General features: G+C 33.6%; 1 protein-coding gene across 12 annotated transcripts in view; it reads left to right on the forward strand.

Annotated features, from left to right (window-relative positions):
* Positions 1 to 24,045, forward strand: part of LOC128670120 (uncharacterized protein) — a 96,114-nt gene that overhangs the window by 24,764 nt on the left and 47,305 nt on the right. For all 12 annotated transcript variants that reach the window (XM_053745526.2, XM_053745521.2, XM_053745519.2 and 9 more), the window contains one exon: positions 842 to 955. In XM_053745526.2, the coding sequence (XP_053601501.1) occupies positions 842 to 955 (114 nt within the window). The remainder of the gene's footprint in view (positions 1 to 841; positions 956 to 24,045) is intronic.

The following is a 24,045-nucleotide window of genomic DNA, read 5'->3' on the forward strand; positions in this document are numbered from 1 at the left end:
GGTACCAAAGCTTTTAAAATATAATTTTGGAACGTATGTACTAGTAGTAGAATATTACTAGTCTAATAATTAATAGAATAATTATAGTATTTTGAAATAAAATGTCACGCCCGGGATTATTTGTTAAGCATTGAATTAACGGAAATAAATTATCCGTATCAAATATTTGGCATTTCGGCCTTAAAATTAAGGTCAAACATATATACACCTAGTTTGCGAGTGTAAAGGAATAAAGAAAGATAAGGAAAGAAGCATAGGCAGATTTAATGTACATATATATTTTTTAAATTTCGTGTAATAAAATTTAAAAATAAAAATAGCAGTATTTTAAATAATCTTAATGTCATCATAGTAAATTATTTTGTTTTGTTTGATGTATACCTACCTATTTTGTAATGTCTTGTCAAGCGTGTCCTACTACCCGCTGAAGCATTGTTGGAATCGTTCCAAATGTATGGGAGTGTTCGTTCTCGTCCTCGCCCATACATGTATTTATGTATTTTTATTTATATATTTTTAAGAAGAACCAATTATATACAGTTATTTACCAGAAAATACATTGATGAACAGAGGGCGAAGTGCGAAGAATTTTACTTACTTCTCACTATCGAGTCGTTCGGCAGTGAGACGCAGCGAACCAATCACATTGGTTGTCGTCGCGTCACAATGGCGCACTTGATTGTTAGCTGCGTCTCGACTTGATAGTGACAAGTGAAATGCAAATTCATATTTCCCCCTCACTTTAGGTCGCCGCGCCACGCGCCACCGTCGGCTGCGGACGGCGGGTTAGGACGACCCAAGATTTTAGAAGAAGAAGTGTAATGATAAGTTGGTGTTTCAGGCGCGCTGGAGGGGGGCGCGTTGGGCGGCGGCGGCGGCGGTGCGCTGAGCGCGCTGCGTACGGCCGGCTCGCCGCCCGCGCCCAGCCTCGGCGCCAGCCGGCACAGCCTCATTGGTAAGTCTTTTGTTTATGAATTATTATGTACATTATTTAGTTAGAAGGAAGAGAACGATCTATTGAGCGGCGATCGATGTACGATGCGAAGCTAATGTGTATGGGTGTTTATGTTTTTGTTTACGGCCTCACGTTTGATATACGGCGGGCTGCGTTAACGCATTTGTAGCTGCTAGGACGCCTGGTTAGCATGGGCTCTATTTATGAGATTTCTCAAAATCAAAAGATTTAAATTCAACCTTACTTATTTACTCTAGTACATAACATTTTTAACATTACTTCTGAAAAAAATATTTTCTTTTCATAAATTTATAAATAAAATATACCTCATGCGAGGACTTTCTTCAGGAACACGTCTTGCTCATTTTTGAACACAAGGCAAAGACAAAGATGTAAATATTCAGTGCTTTCAGTAGCTATCATGGAATATTTACAGAGTATATTGCCACACCTCAAATATTCGCCTGCTCAGTCACGTGTATGTATGTCTAACGCCTAACCTTATGAATCTTGGCGTACCTATATTGAGTTGGAAAGTATCACGCACGTTTTTATCAAGAAAAATTGCGGTTAATAAATAAAAATCAGCGTATGAGAAAAATGTGTACGAAATTCTATGAAAAATGTGTAGGTGGAATATTAATTTTATCAGCTCCTAAACAATGGCTTTAGTTGTGATCGGGCAGCTTTTACTTGCTGCACCAATTGAAATATAAATGAAATATAAATTTATTTAAATATTAATTGAAACTATAGGAAAAACTATCGACTTGAATGGATTTTTTAACAAAGAAAACCATTTCTTTTCTCTCTCTTTGTGTGTAAAACAAAAAATAGTGGTCGATTTGTTCGAAAATTTGAGTGAAACTAGATTATGGTCGCAATAAAAGCCAAATATTCAGTTGGACACTACTTAATTAATATTAAAAAAATGATTTAAATATTAAAAAATCTATTCAATAAACGATGGTCTGTGAAAACTTCTAAACGAAAGCCAAATTAGTACACAAAATGTGGCGTAGTAAACTAACTCCTGACATTTCGATCTCAAGAGATCTTGACCACTAGCCAAGCACCTGGACGTTTCATCTAAGTAAGTAGTGAAAAGCATAGACTTTAGATTTAAAATGATTAATGTATATCGAATATTCAGCCATCTCTTGAGAGCTTGAAGGCTTGCTTCCGTCGAGCACAATATTATGTTAATTAAAGAATTTAATTACTCTAAAGCTTAGAGCTTAGAGTCTAAGCTGCAAGTCTTGACGTCGAGTCGTTGAAAGAGTTTACACAATTTCTCGAATCTGTGACCTACTTAGGTATTGTATTTATTTCCATAATTACTTATATATCTTAACATGAAAGAATTGCAAGATTGTTCTAATGAGGTCGTAGATTGTCATGCTTTATTTTATTACGAATAATTATTGTTAAAAACAAAAAAATATGGTTATTAATTTGGATATAAAAGCCAAAGTATATTTTGTAGGGTAACTTTCGAATTGGCATAACATTGATACTTTGTTTTATAAAGCCCAAGATAGTTGAGCGCCGGAATCCGCTACTATCATGTATTCGTATACATATATACTACAAGTAACTGTTATCTTTCACGAGTAGATGGTGACAGAAGTCGAAAACCACGGCGCATCGCCTCGATTGTGCCGGTTTAATTTGGCGGCATAGTTTAATTAACAGGATTCCAAGTGGTGTCCTGAGGAAATTGATGAGTTGTGTAGTGCGAGGGGTGAGGGGAAGCCCGCGGGGGGGCAGGGAGGTATTGAGGTTACTCGTAAATTTACGCTACGTAGCCTGCCCGCGCCTGTTGATTAATTTATTTCAGGGAATCTGTTACTCATTTGAAAAGCATTATATCTTGAAGGCTCTCTGGCACTCTCTGGTCTTCATCTCATCTGTGTGAATGCGCTCGGAAAAAGCATTTTATTTTCATTTCTCAAAATACGTGAAACTGATTCAACTCGACGAAACGCGAGCTTCGTAATATTCTTAAATTCATGTGGCCACAATATTTATAATTTGTTTTTATTATCTATTGTGGTTTTTAAAGATTCAAGGACAGGTTGCTGAACATCAAACTTTTTATGGATAAATAAAATAAATAAAACTAATTAGTTTTATTGGTTATAGAATCATATTTTCGTAGCAATAAAAATATAACTCATGATTTGTCTAATTTATGGACGCATTGTGGTTTCAGTTTCCAAGGGCCATTAAAAGTTGAACTTGGATTCCTAGATAGAATTTCGAATCGTCTCTAACAAAGGGAATCGGAATGTTATGGTACTACATTCTCGATATTATTCTATTGACTTTTGTAGTAGAAAGGGGATTAAATGTAAAATATACTTCAATATTTACATACATACACTACATTAGCTGCGCTTTCCTACACAAATCCTATATCCTACTAATATTATAAATGTGAAAGGTTGTGAGGATGTATGTTTGATACTCTTGTTTCATGCAAAATCTACTGAACAGATTATTTCAATTATTTATTGCAAAATCAACTGAACACATGCAGCTAGTTTTCATTATAGTAGAAGAATTTTCAAAGATTGGGTCGGTGTGTTAGGTTCCCGTATATAATGCAAAGCTATGAATTATATATTAATGTCAACCCTATCAGCTTAGTAAATTGTTCTTGTGTTATCGAAGGGAATGCTGTGAACCCTATTAATATAGGAAATAGATAACTTAGAATTATTAATGATCCATCCCGTATTATATTGGTGCGGTTAAGAGTGATTAAGGATTTGGTGAGTACCTACTTAAGCTCCCACGTGTAAGATTTTTTAATAATCAACATATTATAATAATATCTCTTCAATTTTTTTTTCTTCCTAACTCTTAGGGTACCTTAGCACTACGGCACACAAGTTCATCCCACTTCAAATATTATTTTATCTCTTTTGTTGATCTATTCACTTCAGCTTGGCTGTTCGGTGTAAAAATAACTATTTGATTTCACGTAAACAAATAATAAGAAATGTCTGTGGGCTATCTCTTCTTTCGAATCAAAAGAGTTACTTTACCGTTGATAAATACATTGTTTGTTGAATAACTTCTGGAACGTTCGCTCGTGAAAAGAGGGAGCCTAACGTAATGGTTAAAGTAAACAATGTTGCAGAAAATATAGTCGTAATTTGCTTTTTTGACATACTAATGTCGTCTACTAATGTCTATCGGAAGAGAAGAAATTTCTTAGAAATAATTAGTGAGTGGGCAAATAACCAACGCTCCTTTTCGTATCTGGCTCAGATAATTTTCATAGCGATACAGCGTGACAATGCTGCCAGCATCATTGGCACTTTTGAGCCAGGTACGATAAGGGGTAGAATTTTAGAATGAAATTTTTACGAAGCTTGTTGCCGATAAAAATAACTTGATCAAAATCGGTTTAGCAGTTTGTCTGCTATGATGCCACGGACAGACATACATATACACAGACACGTTAAACGTTAAACGTATAACTCCCCTTCCTCCATCACCCAGTTTGAAATAAAATATTACTTCATTTTAACAAAAAAACCATATTTTGTGAAGGTTTTATTAACTAAAAGCTTGGAATAAAATTAAATAGCGGTGCGTTTTAACAATAAATAGGTACTCAACTAATCGGTATAATATACAACAAAGCGGAGTTTACATACGGTCAACTGTACATCTACTCAAATTGATTAAACATTTATATCTATTATAATAGGTATTCGAGACTTGTGTTACGACCATATTTACTCAAAGATACTAAGTATACTTATTTGATAACACAAATTTATGCTTTCAGTAAAGGAAAACATCATGACAAAATTTGCACATTGGTTGGCTATTTAGTTCTTTAGTGTGTACGACTACATGCCACCAGACGGCGGTAGATAGACATAAAAGTTGTCAAATGCCTTTAGAAAACTTGAATAAAAGTATATGTAATGTTGTCAAATTTTATAATAACAATTTCTTCAGAGCAACTTCTACTTTTGAAAATTCATTCTGGCGCATCGCAGGAGAGATACTCTTTTCAGTTTTTTTTTCACACGTAGTAATATTGAATTCTACAAAAAATCCCTTATTTCGATCACTATTTGAATTGTATTTTTGCTAACCCGGAGCGATCTCAACGCATTTATGTAAAATTGCGCCAGCGAAACGAGATTACAGTGGTAATTTCCTGTCACCGAGTAATTTGACAAGTCACGTGATAACGATAAATAAATCGGGAATCCGCAGCCGTTATCGTATTACCGAATAATGACGGTTTAAAAAGCAAATGTATTGGTATTTACAAAGGCAAACGAACCGGCGAGTGTTCATTGTACATTCAGCAAAACGAGAATGCTGATGATTGTAGGTTTAAACCAAATTCACTGGAAAATATTTTTTTTTCAAACTATATTTCATCAATATACATTTACGGTAATAACATTAAAATGTATGTAAAATATTTAAAATTTATGCATGTATAAAGGTAAAATCAAAAACATGCTGTAAAAACCTAACTTTCGCATCTCAGTTTTTCTACCGTAAAAAGTTGTGAGATCCATGTATTATCAAGTCGATTAATTTATTTAGTCCCTACTTAAGGGACCTTCTGTCTTAAGTTGTTACGTAAGTTATTATCATATCAATATTAAAAATCTTTTAGGTTTTAAATAAATAGATCGACTCTAGTTCTAATTTGTGAATGAATACATTGACTTGATTCAGTCACTATTGAGGCAACAGAATAATCTCCCCACTTATCCATCCCCAAGCATATAATATAGTTCCTTTGACGTCAAGGGGAAGTCTTATTGACACTCGGCTGAGTTGCAAACTTCCAAGATTAGATAGTCACGGTAATTGAAAACCAGTGTTAAGTGGTTAACAGACATCGCCTGTCATTTGAGATGATGTTTACGGAAATAACTTGTCCATATTATAGCACAGGTTGATAATAATAACTAACAGTGAAATAATCCGTAATGTTTCTTTTCAATTAGTAAAATTTTGATCCCACTGTTGGGCAAAGGTCTTCTCTCTCTTCTCAATTTCCTTTCTCAACTTTTGATTCAATACGGTTTCCCGCCACTTTTCTAAGAAGCGTTTGTACGTGAATAAGAATACTGATTAATTTCAAATTCAAATCATTTCATTCAGTCTTTCAAAAATTCTCAAAAAGCAACAAAATACTGACATTATTGGAACGACCGCTGCTGAAAAGAAATGCTGTAAGAAACTCATTTAAACAGTGTGAGTGTTTTATTTTCAGCATCATCAAAATGTTCTTCTTGCAAAGATTGTCAAATACAGGCCTGCACGATAACATTTCACTTCGAAAATTTTCTTAAGGCTTGTGCACATTTGTTCACAAATGTGATAAGGATCGATTCACGGCGAGCGTGGTAGTGACGCGATACGCTGGGCTGGGACGTGCCTGACGTGTCGATGGTATCAGCATAATGGCGCCGATACCAGGCTTGATACGTGACGAACGTTCCATGTCTCAATATGCGCTCGTTTGTCCCCAACTCATCGACATTCAGATCTAGGAAGACGTGCAAAATGTATCTATACTACCTACGCATTAGGCCATAGTTTTGTTTGTATTCCTTTAAATGATTTTAGTAGACAAAGAAAAATAAATTAAGTGAGAGGCAAAACGACTCAAATTGGAAAATTATTATTTTTTATATTCCTATTAAAAAAAATGGAAATCGTGGTGAGTATCAACGTGTATAACACGTTTTCTATCAGTTATTTAGACATTAGGTACTAACATTACAGTATACCGATATAATTTTGGTCACTGACATATATACTTGAATAGAAATAAAATTGTTTTCCAATCCAATAGAAATAGAACAGAAAACATACAAGCTTAATAGATAAATAGAATACGTCAATGATTGATAGTGAACGGTCTCAGTAAGTTTCCACTCGGCCGAAGCTTGTCACACCCTGTCACTCTTGTCACCGCGGGGATTGTTGTCGTCCGAATTGTGACAAACGGAACAATTATTTTCTATATCTGTTTTATCGATATTGCAACAATGGTAATCTAGCCTTCGAGTAGTTTTTTTACAATGTTTTTATTTGGGGCTTAAACGATAGTGTATTTTATCAACACGAGTTTGGTATTACATAATTTATTGAATCGAATCTAGGTATTTATTATAGCCAAAAGTTTGTTTAGTACAGTGCTATTAGATTGCTCTAGATTGTTCACAGCAAACTGCGTCGCTATCTACGAGTTCGTAGTAACCCTTGTAACTATATTATATTAGCTTTTACTCACGGCTTCGTCTGCGTTAATTTTCCGGGATGAAAGGTACCCTATGTCATTCTCCATCCTTCAAATTACATGTATGCAAAATTTCAATAAGATTGGTATGAGTAAATAGAGCGTGAAGATGCAACAAACAAATAAACAAACTTACTTTCGCATTTATGATATTAGTTAGGATTAGGATGCGAAATCTCTCCTATATAGTCCTACTAGACTAGATGCGTTCTGAGATTTCGCCTCCGTGGGAATATCGGGATATAAACTATGTACCCTATGCCACTCAGGAATAATGTAGCTTGTTACTGGTAAAATCTCTGAGTATTTCCGAAAATTACCCACTATAAACAAACTTGCAAAAACTTCCTCGTTGTAATATAAAATGTAGATTACAATTCGTGCGTTTTAATATGAATCGTAATTTAATCGTGCGTTTTAATTTAAGCGGTGGTGGTGTAATGGTTAAGACGCCTGTTCGTAAGGTCTCAGGTTCGTATCATACTCGTGCCATATGAGTTTGTATACCAATCTGACTTATATATAGTAGTTTTTTATAGACCACCATTTGCTTCCGGTGAAGGAAAATATCATGAGGAAACCTGCACACTGGTTGACAGTTTTAGTTCACTGTGTGTAATATGTATGCGACTACCTGCCACTAGATGGCTGTAAGTAGTCGTAAAAGTTATGTCAGAAGCCTTTAGGCGATTTGAATAAAATCTGACCCTAGTGTTATCAATAACATACTCGATATGATAATAAATACGAATGTCTTTTTTGGAATTTCATCCTAAGGTACTGCGTGTTTTCATTGGAAATCCAGATAAATATGTACGCTTATGTTTATTTAAGCTCCACTATTGTATTATTTTTTTCTGTAACCGAAGTACGATGATATATAAATAAATACTTTACGTTCAGTTAATTTAGTAAACATAATAAAATTATTGTAATATAATATTTTTTTTGTCTGTATACCTATAAATTCTCACCTTGATTGACTTGGAGGTCGACTGTAAGTTTTAGATTTCCGTACTCCTTTAATATATTATTAAGTACATCATTTATGTAAATTGCAACTACGCTTACACTCACACTCATTAATGGCAACAATCCCAAATATTCATTTTAAATAAATAGATTTATATATTTATATTTATATATTTATTTACCTATATTCTAAAAATTAAACACATTTCTATAAGGTAGTTAATAATAAAGCAATGAAAACTAGACTATTAGTTCTACGCTTAATTTAATTCCAGTATAAGAAACGGCCATGTTTGTTCAGAATTTATTGACACTTAAATTGGTCGTCATTTGGGAATAAAATAAAAAATGTTTATAAATCAAACGGCTGGGCTGGGTTTACGATGTGGTGCGAACGTTCCGCGCCTCAATAAAACGGGTAACATTCTCGCACGATGATATACCGCGTCCGCATAATGGGATGGGGTAAGAACGTTAAAGTTTCATGGCGTTTTATAAAAAAGTAGGAACAGAAGGCCCGCTTCATGAACGTGAGTCGCCTGTTAGAGGTATAATCAGTCTCTCATCTGGGCGAATTCCGGATTCTTCTTCATTAATAATGATCGGAGCCAAGCGTCTGTTTTTCGAAACTTATTAGTAGAGTATCCGGCGTGAGTGCATTTGGCGTTTTGGCTGTGGGATACTCCTCCGTGCGATTTTCTGCCGATTCATAGGAGGTCATAGTGAGAGTGCAGATTTCAGAGATGGAAGCAGCCCCGCCTATTTTCCACTACAGAATCTAATATATAAGAAATCTAATATAAGAATCTAATATTTTTGTTATACCTATCGTAAAATTAATAGATGGACTAACCCACCGAAATAATTGGAGTATATAGATATTCGTGCATTTCCAACGATCGGTTGATAAAAGTGGCATTGTCGTTGGAGGTAAATGACAAGTAAGTTGTTAATTTTACTACAATCAAATTCAAATATATTTTATATTGGTACTACTCAGTTTATTTATTTGTAATTTGTATTATTCGTTTTTTTTAGGTGAGTGAACTTTATCGCACCATAATGCTTTTTCTGTTTGGTCTTATGATTGACTCCACAAAAATAACAAACAATATAAGTACAAATATACTATACTACTATACTATATACTTTTTGTAATTATGTGAAAAAAAATTTCAAATAAATAAGCTAATTCATTATTCCGTTAGGATAATATAAACTCGAGTTCAGATGTTACTAAAAGAAAAATTTACAAATTCAACCTTCTGTGCTCTTGTTTGTGGCCTTTATCCACGCTTCAATATCCGGGTCTATGAGTATCGCAACCGATAGACGGCCATTGCGCACGTAATTCAACAATTTAATGATTTTTCTGGAGTTATTTGTCTCTCTCTCGCTCATCTGATTATTGTTCCGGCTTTTTTTCTGTCCCGATGAGATCTGGAAAAAATCCTGCATGGACACCCATGTGGGAAATTCAGATAGTGGCTGACTTCTACCACCGGTTAAAAACTAGTGCTTATCGGGCAATGTTTTCCCGATTTCTTCCTCAGCTTTGAAGCTCCAAATTGCATGGTCGGTTGTCCTACTTTTTCTTTTCCATTCCACACATTTCTTTGTTAGAACATAGACACGCGATACCTTAATCAAAATTTGCTGTTGCGCACAGTTCCGCCTGCCTATGTTTGACGGGTTCATTAACTATTATCTTTTCCAAATTTCATCATAATCAGCCCATCTATTTAGCCGTGAAAGCGTCATAGACAGACGTCTGAATTTATAATATTATTTTGTAGATTTCATGGATATTATAAATCAGCTGGCTTACTTATTAGATTGGAAATAAGTAGAAAGATCCGTTATCAGAACAAAATTACCCACAAGAGGTTAAGGTTTTATTAACACTATCTGAGGCAAATAATTGCACATTAAAACAGTTAAATAAAACTATAAAATAAACAAACATTAGAGGCTGCAGACTACGACACGCATAGTTCACATTTGAAATATGGCGGCGAGTAACAGGTGCAAGTGTTATTGACCCAGTAGTTGGAGTTTTTATGTCCTGCCATTTGTCATCCTCAGCTTGATTGGGTTCGAACACTGGGTTACGAGCGGTTAGAAAGATATATCATTTTCTCTAGGATTCTAGCACTTACTTTCTTTTATTGTATTTTTTTTATTCTTGTATGTATTTGTGATAAAATATGGTCTCGTTATCCCATAACGCTAGTCTTATGATAGACTAAATGTCGCCGAATCACTATGGCAAATAGTAGCATATGTAACTTTACAACTATCTCTACACCAAAAATCACCTGAATCCCATTGGATTCCGTCTTGACTCGAAAAATGCATAACTTTCACAACATTTTCACATTTATTATGTTAGTACGGTTTGAAATTTACTCGTTTTTTGGTTATGTTTGTATAAAATATGGAAAGTACTTTACCTTGTCATCATCAGCCTACCCTTATCCCACTTTACGTGGGGTCGGTACAGCATGTCAGTCTCCTCCACTTCTCCCTGTCTGATGATCTGTTATTTCCGTTTTTGCCATGTCCAGCTTAACGCACTCAATTCACCTCTTCTTCGGCCTGCCCCTACTTCTTTTCCCATTCAATTTCACATCTATAATCTTTCTTACAATATTATTTTCCTCCCTTCTCATAATGTGACCATACCAACGAAGCCTATTACTTTGTATGGAGAGCTAATTAATATAAGCTTTGACCAATTTAATTAAAAATACCTAAAGCTTGCTACAATATTGAAATATTAGGTTAAAATAATCTCACGTTTTTTTTTATTTTGTACGTTAAACAATATTGTAATTTCATTTATATTTTCCTATCTCGTTCCCAAATATGAGTAATTCTGCGTTCTACAATTGTTGATTCAGTATTAATACGTGCGAGATGTCATTACAGATTGGTGAATTAGCTTTCCTATAAAATAACTATTTAACCAGGTATACGGATTAAATGGCGAAATAACAAAAATAGCTAAAAGCAGGCTAAATAATCTTTAGTTTTATCTTGTTGCTTGATAATAAAATTCCTCAAACAGTTGATTACAATTGTTACATTTTCACTTCAGTAATGTGTTTCTTTGAAAAAAAATATCGAATAGAATAGGAGACGAGACCCATTCATTACCTAAAACCATTAAATCAGATCTACATATCAGATCCGTTTCAGATACCGGTAATGTTCGTGTAATGTGTCACATTCCATAATAAATAATCAAAACATCCCGAAGGTACAATTTCGTCCCTCATTTCCACTGATCACTGCGGTGGTGTGCGTAATTTATTTACATTGGCTTCCGCTTTTATCTATAATTAACACATTAAATTATAACATATCCCGAATATTTTAACCAGACAGACAACAACGCGGAACAAAATACTTGATCCTTTTCGAGCGAATGAACATAGAAATTCAACAAATGTTCAGAATAATTTTTGAATAATGAGTAAGCGCCATCGAACTCCGACAATATAATTGTGTTAGATGCCAAAAGTTCCTTCTCGCTCTATTAGGTTGTGAATTGTTTAAATATTTGATTTAAACTAACAAAATATGTCAAAATTAATATATTTTATTGAGTTATTACTACTCAGTATCTAATAATATATTATGTACCTAAATAATAATTGAAAAACCTTGCAAAAAATACTCAATCAGCTTTTACCATATGACTCTGAAACAAGCTTAATAATTTCAGCAGAATACTAACTAAATATGTTAATTTAAAAAACGGCCACCTTTAATGGTTGAAGTTTGACAAACTTTCAGTAACGGTCTCTCGCTAACAAAAGCCTGCAAAATTTTAAGCACGTAGTTTTGTATTTAAATCATTATTTAATTTCAAGATCATTTCTCATAAAAAAAATATTTGATTCGATTCCTCGATTATTTAATTTTGAGTAGGTATATCATAGACTAATACAATACATAAGTGTCGGAGTGAGTAATTAACTTCATTCAGCCAAATAAAACAAACAAATCAGTACAAATACAATTGTTCTTTTTTCCAAACGGTAACAGTACAGACTGACATTTAGTAGTCTGTATCTCAGAGGTAGCGAGCCACTGGGATAGAAAGGGAGTGGAAGAAAATCTAAATCTATGATACTAACATATGAAAGTTTCGAAATAAAGGGGTATCATTTCATGTTAAAATTATGTAAGTTGAATTCAGAAGTTGTGAAAGTGCAACTTCCGTACTAGGTCTTCATTTCCATTTTCATGAATGCACGAGTTCAAAGGATAGTACAAGTTAGTTTTGGAAAAGTTTTGGAGAATAGTTGTATAGACCATACATTGAGGAGGAGTGAACATAATGAGATGAAAAAAGTTCAGAACTCGAGCGGGAATCGAAGCCACGCTGACTTGGCTGAATGTGTTCTTATTAATGAGACCTGAATTATTTTTTATTAAATTTTGAATTTAGTAAAAAGCGTGTGTTACATGTTATAACAAACAACATACATTTATTTATTTTTTTATAATTTTTATTTTGTGTTCTATTAACTTTTTATTTTTCACGATCATTTTTTATGCATACGTTCTTGTATAATAAGCCAGATTATATTGAGACCGCGGTTTCGATGCATATTATTCTAAATTCAACCTCTACAACGGCGGCGAATGTATGGCCCGTCGAAGAAACTATGGACATGCGTGAGCAAGTCTTGTTAGTATTTAAAAAATCTATTGTTTCAATTTTTTTTTTGTGTTTTATATATGAGATTTTGTTCAATTATTTATTTATTCAATCAATTGCTTAAATCTATCATTACAGTTGCTTTTTAAGTATTACATTTCAATTTCAATCCATACACTGCAAAGAGATATATGAAAACGAACATATGTTTCTAATGAAAAATAAACATGTAGTTAAAATAGTTATTTTACATAGTCATAATGGGAATGATCGCGATAGGCGGGCGGGGCAGGGCGGGGGCGGGCGGCGCCAGACGAGGCCGCGTATCTACTAATTGAATCTGGAACTTGCTCAACTTCCAACTTGCGAGAAATTTGATTAGCTCGTCATCTTTCTCCAAGCATTCACTTTAATTTTTTTTAAACTTAGAATTAGTATTTATCACAATGATCAATCATGACGGTGCTGTCTCGTGTTAACTAAATTATAGTAAAAAAAATATGCCATCAAAACATTAATTCGGTTGGTAGTCGAAGTAAATTGTTTTATTATTTTAATTAGTTTTATATTGTATCATCTAATATTAGATAAAAACAACTTTGTTTCTGCCCCTTAGTTGGTTAAAGATACTATTGGCTAAATGAAATCTGATTTTTTGCAAAAAATTATTACGATTTCATATTTGTCGCTTTGTTTTTCACTATATTAAACTATATTTTAAAGTAACTACTGCCTGAACTTCTCTTTACTCCAACCACATATTTAAAAATTTCAGATGGTTGTAAGTGATCGTGAAACCGAATGGTTTTGTGACTTTGTGCTTTAACGGTAGACAATTTTGTCTGCTTCATAATATTGTATGGTAATATATAGAGCTCTGAAAATCGTCAAAGAAATAGTACCTAACACTTAGAAATTTTTACTATTTATTTGACGTTCACTTCTCAAAAACAATTAATTAAACTTAACATTTGCGCTTGCCTGTCTGTGAAAAGATTTTTCGTGTTTACTTGTACAGCATAGAATCTATATGTTTAATGCCAACGCGCAGAGCTGTCAGTTGTAACAATACAACAAGCAATGATTGTAACAATCTAAATATTTTGAAAGGCACGTTCTCCCCTCGTCGCTCGACAAAAGGCGTGTGTGAAAGTCGAATGGATACATTACCACGACAATCACCCTAACGCACTCACGAGGGCCAAATGTGTCATTTATCAGCCCTTCCTCTTTCTAAGGTCATTAGGAAGGTCCTCTATTAATTGCTGGGTTTGCGAGTCCGTGCATTCTGGCCTTATCTCCTCCGTGAATGAATTAGTGGACAATTAAGGGTCAGAGTTTGTGAGATTACGTTTAATCGCATTCTTGACAGTGAAATATGACTGTGCACTTGATACTTTATTTGCCTTCGATATGCCTAAAAGTAACAATTTTGTTGGATTTTCCCATGATTATACAGATGTTAATTTGATAATAAAAAGGAATTAGAATGTTATTTAAAAATTGGATTTACTGGAACCTTTATTGCATGATTGTCAGCGATACAAACTACAATATATTTCGGGATAATAACCGCTAAAAAGAAACATCTGACTAACGAAATTCATAGAGGATTATTTTCACTCTCAGATTTACATAAGCCTCCATTTTTAAGCGCCATTTTAGTTTAGTTACCTCAGTTCTTATTAGGCCATAAGTATTGTTATAATAGGAACAATATCTTATCGATTATACAATCTCTCGTAATTTCCAATTAGGTTAATTGAATTCATACTGCTGTCTCAGACTTACTTACTCATCTCGCTTTTCTACAAAACGTTTTGCCATCGTCCTATAGTAGCTGCGAAAATGACAACAATAGGTTTTCGTACGGCTCAAGAGCTCGTTCCTTTGTTTTCCTTACTCTGAGGTTGGTGGATCTCGACAAATGTATTCAATTCAGATTACCTGTAAATTGAAATGAATTTTAACATTTTGTTTTAAATGTCGCTCCAATTTTTTAATATAATTAAAAAAATATAGAAACTAAAGGGTTTCGATTGTAGGTAAAACAACGTTAAATGTCCGGGCAACAGGTATTTTATTAATTTAGTGATGTAGTGTATTGTTATTTAAACACATCCAGATATATTATTAACCTAGAACATATAATAAATGTTCAAGGAAGTTTGTTTTGTTTTTTTTTGTTTTGTTACCTATTCACGTTTTATATACTCAACTTATTTACTCGATATTTCACTTCAACTAATAGTTAAGAGTACGGAAAATAGTGTAGGTGGGAAATTCACAAGAAACATTACATTTCATTGTTAAAATTTTGTAAACCAATTACCAGGAAAATTACGAAAACTTTGTTGAAGAAACACTGTTTACATAACAAAATGAGCATTTGTTCGGTGTGTAAGATGTTTATAATAGACATCATCCAGATATGACAGTAATAATTTTGGTTTGCATGCGTAAAGAAAACAGCTAAACATCATTTAAACATACATTTGATAAAAAATGCCATATAAATGATATTTACAATCCTAGCACAACTAAGAAATGTGAATAAGTGAAAGGACTGTAGTTTAAGAATCTGGATTCGACTGAATTATTTTAAAATAGTTTTATTAATTTAATTTAAATAAAACTATTGTTCATAATAGATATTGTCATGATTATCAAAGTAAATTATCTGAATTAGGAATATTGTAGTACTTAATTTCGTATGTACAAAACGAAGATACATAATACATATTCTATATAAAGGTATGTAATCATCCCAGAGGAAGCATCTTAACTGATTGCTGCCGTAAGTAGCCGCATAAAACGCGAATTTGTTCCGGCTTGACTTTTTTATGAAGGTTGACCTCAGCACATATCTTATTCAGGGTATTTCTGTTAAGGGAATGTTCCTGAGGTGAAAGTAACTCCTGTAAAATTGCCGAAATAGCTGTCAATTTGGAAAGTATTCTCGTAATACATATATATTTTAATCCTTTGTGAGAGTTATGTTTAAGTAAGTAGTAGAATTATTTTGACGGAATTCATCATAGAAAATGTTTTCGAAGGTATATTATGATTCATATATATATTATGAATATTATGAATCATAATAATCTAGGTATATTATGAATCATAATAATCTAGGATATTTTTTACACGAATATTATGATTTATATTCGCATATTCTAAACAAATGGAAATTTTCCTCTCTGATATTATGATATTATGCATGTACAGTTGATCGCATCTCAAGTTACCCTTGATGGACCTTTATGCTTGATGTACTGTCGTCAATTGTACTCAAAATGGGGTATTTGCGAGCTCGCATAGTCTGTGTGACGAGGTACTTAGAAGATAAAACAGATTAGTAGAAGGGACACGTGGGAGCACGTTCTACATGTAACTTGACAAAGAACAGAGAACCAACTTTGGTTTCATTAAAATTGGGACAATAGGACGCGGGCAGGTGTTATCGTCAGCTGATCTCTTGGCGATGAGTTGCCAACTTTGCTAATTGCATGTTCGTAACTCGAAGAGGCGCTCGTGTGTGGTTATAACTAAACAATGTACCTATATTTTGTATGGAGGAAATAATATAATGTTATTGTATGGATGTATATTTTTTGCTAATTATGTTTGATATTCTATTGGGCAAACACACTAGAAGTAACTATTGACATGTCATATAATAAATTAGATGATAAAGTTATGTTTTAACTCCCCAAATGCTCTACTCCCAAACGACTATGGAAGTAAATTAGCATTTCTAAAATATTGATTCATTTTTAATAACAATAATAGGTATTATTTTTTTCATTGATGTTTTCTTAATTATGCCAAATTCAGTTATATTTAAAAGTTGACTTCCTGCTCTCGAATGGGAAACAATATTATATGAAATTTTCTCGACCGAGGCGAGGGTGGAATTTCGCATATCCCACCCACTATTCAGATCAATCACACACTACTTGCCGAGTTTGGAAAATGAAAATGTTTCCCATAGAATTCTGAAATGTTGGTAGTTAGCTATTTCCAATATCATGTTCGATATCTCAGTAAAATAATACATTGGTTGGTACTAAATAACAACAGTACTGAATTATGAAGTTGATGAACAACGGAATCAGTCATCGTGCTAGCGGCATACAAATGGACGTAAATATAACAAAATATTGAGAACGTATAAATAAAGCAAGGGATTTGATATTAATAAAAGAATTCTTAGAATCTAAGTTTTAACAATTAAATATGTATGAAATAATAAATTTATAAAAATCAACTCACTGACTCATTTATAAATAGATGTATTTGTAAATGATTCAGTCAGTTGATAGTAGCGATAAAGAAAGACACAAGTAAAAAAGAGCTCTAAAGGGACTAGTCATTTACTAGTCCCTTGTATTCGATTATCTACTTGATTTCATCTAAAATGAAAATTATAATTTTATGTTAATACGAAAACGGTAGGTATTGAAGTCGACTAATTGCTACTACTATAGCTAATATAATGCTTCTTAGCTACAGTATGAGCTTCACTTCTCAGAAGCCTTGATATTAGAACAGTAGTTCTGTATACTCAATAGTTTGTACAAATGAAATGGCTGTTTTTGTGCAGGATAAACATTATGTATTTTCTGTTCTTGTTATAGATCTTGTCAGAGGGCTAATTTATGTCAGTGGGTGGTCGTTTTGTATGTAGACAGAGATGTCCTTTTTGGCACTCATGCGTAGAAAGGGACGTGGAAGATTTCTAATATATCTGTCTATTCAAAATTACGCCTTCGCGTGCTCTCAGTTACATTCGGATTTGTGACGCACCAAAGCCTAGGGTTCGCATAAAAAAATAAACTATTAAAATTGGTTTATGGTTATTGAGTTTGTTTCAAATTCAAATCATTTATTCAGAAATTAGACCTTCACAGGCACTTTTTCTCGTCAATATTTATAGTTATTTCTCACAAGCTACAAACTACTGGCATTTCGGAACGACCACTGCTGAGAAGAAATGCCGAAAGAAACTCATTTGAACAGTGTTGGTCCCTATCATGCCAGATCGGCTTACCATTATTGTTTCTTACAATGTTTTTTTTTTTCTTCCTAATAATACATAAAAGTACATAATGAGGTAAAGGTAAAGGTATATCAAAACAGGTTATGATTGTGATCCGAGTGCTGATTATAAAATATATATATATATATATATATATATATATCGATTTCTTATTCCGAAATTCCTTCGGGAGTAGAACCGCGCTCGCAGGTAGTTTGGTAAACAAAATCAATTTGTGGCAAACTTTGTGACAGTGCGGTGAGTGTTGCCATTAGCGGTTTAAGATTTAAATAGCAATTTAGAAAACGCAGCTTGATTAATGATTTGTGGCGGTAATTTATTCTGTTTTCGTATACAACGTGTATCATGGAAATCCATTGAAATATTTTGTTAACGGCAATGTTTACCACATTTATAATTTTGTAATTTATTACATACTCGTATGCGTTCACTCAGTTTTTAACAACATTGTAAATCAGTGTTACGTTACAGTCTTGTGTGGTCTGATGGTCTTTCATCAGTTCCAACATTATTTACCGAATGGATGTACTGTAAAATCGTTAAAATCTTAAAAGTACAGTAAGGGGGTGTCTTTGGTAATGGCTGTAGAAGAATAAATACTGTGATATTGTTCTCGGGTATTTTATTTGTTAACTACATGTAACATTATTATAATAGTTGCTGAAATATTATAATTATATAAAAATGAGTTTAAAAACAAATATTATAATGTTGAAAATTGGCGACGACATCAGAAATGGTACTAATTTTGACCCTTATACAAAAGCATGATTTTATTCAGTTTTCTAATTTTTTGTATTTATTTATTGCTTTTTGAAACTTAGAATCCTTAGAAATTAAAATTGCATGTTGATTTTTGCAACGAATAACATAATTTGCAATATTCGTATTGATCTAATATTATATACATTATAAGTATGTACATTCGTGTCTTCATGCATTGATGAGATTTTGGGTATAGGGATAGAAAGTTGAAGAGCAACATAAGCTATACTTTTTGATGTAGGAAGGAGCTGTTGTCACAGCTAATGCCATAATAAAATCTTATACCGCTAATCTCCCTGAAGCAGCGGTTCTCAAACATAATTTATGAAGCAAAGCGCTGTTAATAGCATAATAGTTAGTCCCAAACTCTGTCTACTAATACTCTAATAAAAACACTAAGTTCGCAGGTGCAGTTGCTGAGATTGTGATATTATAAGCTGCTAGGGAGCAATGAAACTTTGAGAAGGTAGAGAATAGGTAAATACGGTACCATAACTTCGTCGTATTATTTTTTTTTATCTATAGTCGAATTCCACCATATAAAACTAGACTAGAAATCGCACAATTATTGAGCAAAAGTGTTAGCAATAGCAACTCGATATCAATGAATAAATTAATAGTAAAAAATGATTTTGCTAACGTTGCCGCACCAGCCAGAAAAACAGACGTTTCTCCACTCACCTCACTCCGATTTCCGCGCGATCAGTCACAAGCCTTCACAGAACTTTCCTTGATTTTTCACGGACATTTTCTCAGAGGGATAAAACGTAACTCTTTTGTGTGAATAACTTTTATCTCGGCAAAGTCGAGCGCACATGATAGAAAAGTTGGACAGAACTCGCTCGTATGCACCAGTTGATGCCCCCGGTTTTCACGGGAAGCTACAAACTTTGCTAATGGACAAGATTGTTTTTAAGTGAATTCATTAAAAGTCAGTTTCCGCATGGTTCATTTTTATTCGTTAAGTGTTTAGATAAAATAATGTTGGTAGTCATTTGGTAGCTTGAAATTTTAAAATTATATTAGGCACGGATTTTTTTTCGTGGCTAAGGAACCTTTAATTCTAAGTATTAATATGAATTCTCAGAAATAAAGGAACTTTTTACTCTGTACTCAGCTGCATAAAACAATTTAATGTAAATGTATTTTTAAGAATATATGGATTGTATTTTTTATCTCAAATTAAATATACTTACCGGTTTTAAGATGATAGGCATGTGTTCACCAAAATACATCATAACTCAGTAACTATACCAATCAGTGAAATCTGACTCACATCTTTGACTTTGAAGCTTTAACTGCCACGGGCAGCAATTACAGCTGGAATTTTCGAAATCAAAGGCACTTTGTAACGTGCTCCATAATTGCGAAATTCTCGATTAATTGAAAGTTAGTTATTAGCCATTAAAAACATTGTAACAATTTCTAGTATAGCCCAGTAGAAAAATGTTGTTATGTTCGGATTTTTTTTGGAAATTACACAATTTTTTATACTATGCAGTAGGTACATAGAATACGAAAATTCAATTACTAGTATTCTAAATCTGATCAGCTGAAACTTCTTCGTTTCATAATCTAAGAGCGAGTTCCTGTGCTTAGTCGTGCTTCGTAGCGACGACGTCGCATTACGTTGTAGATACAGATATACATTGTAATGCTCTTATATCTGTGGTTGTAGCTCCGTCGTGCTTCGTTGTTTTCTATAGGGTTTGACACTGACATGTGTTGATGTACGTAAAACTTCATACAATTTTAGCTTATTCTGCGTTGATCCGTCCATGGATGTCAACAAGACGGAGCATGTCCCAGTGCAACTGAGCTTCGGGGACACGCTAAATCGGCTCATAAAAAATGTGCAGTGAAAACAAAATACAAAATACTTACTCTGTATAATTTTTAGGTATACTATGATCAGCCGCAATACGTTTTTAATAAAAAAATTAACAAACAAACGGCATATAAATGTGAGATAAAATATCTTTGAAAATAATAATATTTGTTCGTAATAGGAATGAACTCTAGGACCTGTGGAGAGACTAAATTAGTCTGAGAACCTCGTCCAGCGTTCGCCCGTTGTGGAAGCAATTTAAATGGTACATTCAACTGCACATACACTGTTTTGATACTTTATTGATTTTTTTCATAACAGACTTGTATTACGGGATATGAACTCTATATCATATTTAATAACATTTACATATGTAAATAAGAACATACAAGAGCCAGGTAATTCTGAAAAAGATCATTTTCCATCTTGATGTTCATTGTAGCAGTCCGGTATGATGACCATTAGGCCACAGAGGTCGTCAAGTAAATTTATAATGCCTAAATTAGAGGCAAATATATGGACAATGCTGTCCTGTTAAATTATATTAGTTCTTCGTCTACCCTTGTAACATTGGATGGTTTATTTACCGAATGTGCATGTGTTACCATATATGCATTATCTATATGCAAATCGTTTGTTTAGGTTGATGTGTTGCTGACTGTATCGAAAAAATTACAGAATGGAGTAAAATTTTTCATTTTATGTGTTGCCTATCAAGAGACACGAGTAATGTGGGGAGGCGGACCCATGTTACATAAATCATATTATTATGCTAATTTATGTCGTTTATGAGCCAGATATGATAACGGTATTGAAAGGGTAACTTTTATGAGAGCTAAAAGCAAGAGAGAGGGAAGTGTGGGGTGGATTCTTGTTAACGTCCAAGAAAAATGTGGCATTGTGTATATATTTCATGACAAATGAGAAAGATCCATATATATATATATATTATAAATACTTAAAATAAATTACCGTCTAAATCTTATGGATGAGTGGTCTGTGCCTCTGGCTAAGTACAGGCAAATCACTTATTGGAAATTTGAATCTTGATCCACCGAAATTATAATATATTTAAACTATATGTATTAAAGTTATTTTCATTGTGAAAATCCTGTTTATGATATTCCATTTAGTTAGTAAACAAAATACTATGTTTAATGATTCTGGAAGCAGATGATGAACATCACGTTAAGTAGGTACATTTTGATCTGAATCAAAATGTTCATAAATACATATTGTCGGCCCCATAAGGAGGCTAAGGGAAATTCCTCCGGGACAGAAAATGCGCCGCGATTGTACGCCTAAAGGGAGAGAAGATTTATAATGGCCAGTTTTTCTTCTCCGTACTAAATATTATAGCTTTATAACCATGACTTGTCATTATCAGTAGCTTTTAATGTTTTGAATCTTTTCACACGATCAATACAATGCTGTTTAAAAAAAAATAGTTTTATTGTGAAATTGCTTGCTGTAACTAGGTACTTAATAATATTCCAAACAATAATAATATTATATTATGAAATACCTATTTCATTAATAAATTAATAATAATTAATTGATACCTATCAATGAAAGTAATTAAAAATATGCTTGTATGCGTAATTTTACCAGCTCCTTAAAAAATATTTAATTTTTTATTAGGTAAATTAAAATGAAACTCTAACTAGGCAGGTGCGAATACATTAAGATAGTATCAAAAACAGCTTAATAGTGTTGGCATTAATTAGCAACGTCTCGAGTTAACGAGCGTCGTAATTACTAAAAGCAACGTTTATAAATCATCGTCCCCTGGTTTCTGTCTTCCCGACTAAATTAGAGACAGCATTCCTTTTTATGTTTTGAATTATGTTTTAGGTTTTTAGAATGGTACTGGTGAAACTGAAATTAATGTTAAAGCATTAATATTCCACATCTTGGCGACCACGATTCATTTTACATTGATATTTGCTATATTTTATATATAATGTTTGATAGTTGATTCTCATCCGATTTCTTCACTCATCCGAAACCAGTAAACAGTAATTTAAAATGATTTTTTTTCATCAGGGACAACGGAAACTAATCGGTAGAGGAAGGGAAATAAATTAATCACATGAGACGACATTGGTAATATACGAAACAATGGCTAATGCGCGTACGTTTTTTTTTGTATAAATTCATAACGCATTCGTTATCTGTATGATGCTTAAGGTAATTTTTTTTTGTAAAAAAATTAATCAGAACTTAGTAGGCTTGTCTTTTTACATTGAAAACTTAAAAAAATAATAAGTAACACTTATCTTTTAAAAGTTTAGTTTGTTCTTGTTATCTAATAAAGTCATAAAACCGTTATTGAAGTTAAAAACATTTATCTTATCTTACGTCTCTATCTGCAGGGATGGTATAATTCATTATGAATGCTGCTTAAATTTTAGGAGGCTTGTGGAGCGAGTGAATTACTAAAGCGAGTGACTCTTCTGAGTCCTATTCTTTTCCCATCGTGGTTAATTCAACAAAGTAACAAAATTTCCGCAACTGGCTGCCAGCGGCACGTGATAATAGGAAATATTCATAACGAAGTGGCGAAATATCATCCCGGGGGACCTGGCTAATAACACGTTTTGCCGCAGTCGTGGAGTTCCATAACATTTTGAGGTTCGCGGTCGATCGTTATTTATTTATATATTCCCTAGCGACGGACGTCAGCCATCGAAACTTCCGGAAAATGGTAGAATACGAACATTTCTTGTCACAAAGCTACGTTGTCCCTACAATTTTACTTTTGCAAGAGCCTATTTTACTTCTACAGCATTGATGTTCGTTCCACTGCCTAATTGAAATGTGTATTTACTTAAATCGGGTTTCTAGTACAGAGATGCTCCTAGTAAATTTTAATGATGTGTTGCGTCGCATTGCGGCGTGCCCAAAGCGAGTAATGTATGGAACCACAAGCGGTTAAAAGCAATGCAGAATAAACCAATTTCACCATGCTTGAGTATGAGATTGTCTATTGTAAAATGATATACGGAAATGCTATTTTGAAATGCAAAGAATCTCAAATATCAAATAAAACCATTTTCTACAATATTGCTTTAGGTACGACGATGCAGTATTAACAAAACAAACAAAAACACAACAGTGTAAAATACGGCTGGTTATGGCGTCAGCTTCCAGACAGCAGGAATGTCAAGCAATCAGCCGCGAAGCGACCAGAGCCGGTCCTAGCACTACCAGAGCCCAGGGCTAAATTCGACACGTCTATAATCTCACGCGTAGCAACTAACGCGCGTCTGTATATACAATTTTTGAGCTTCCATATATTATACGGCCCAAATAATAGCTAATTAACATACATACGATCGCTTTTTTTAACCAGTTGACCTGAAAATGTAGGCCAGTTTGTTCGAAGAAGCATATTCCTACAAACTAACAACTTGCGCGCCATTATCACATACCTGAGCCGCCCTTTTGTATTCAGCGCCCTGGGCGGTCGCCCAAACTTGCCGCGCCGCCA

The sequence above is a fragment of the Plodia interpunctella genome, chromosome 5 (genome assembly GCF_027563975.2).
Source record: "Plodia interpunctella isolate USDA-ARS_2022_Savannah chromosome 5, ilPloInte3.2, whole genome shotgun sequence".
Lineage (NCBI taxonomy): Eukaryota > Metazoa > Arthropoda > Insecta > Lepidoptera > Pyralidae > Plodia > Plodia interpunctella.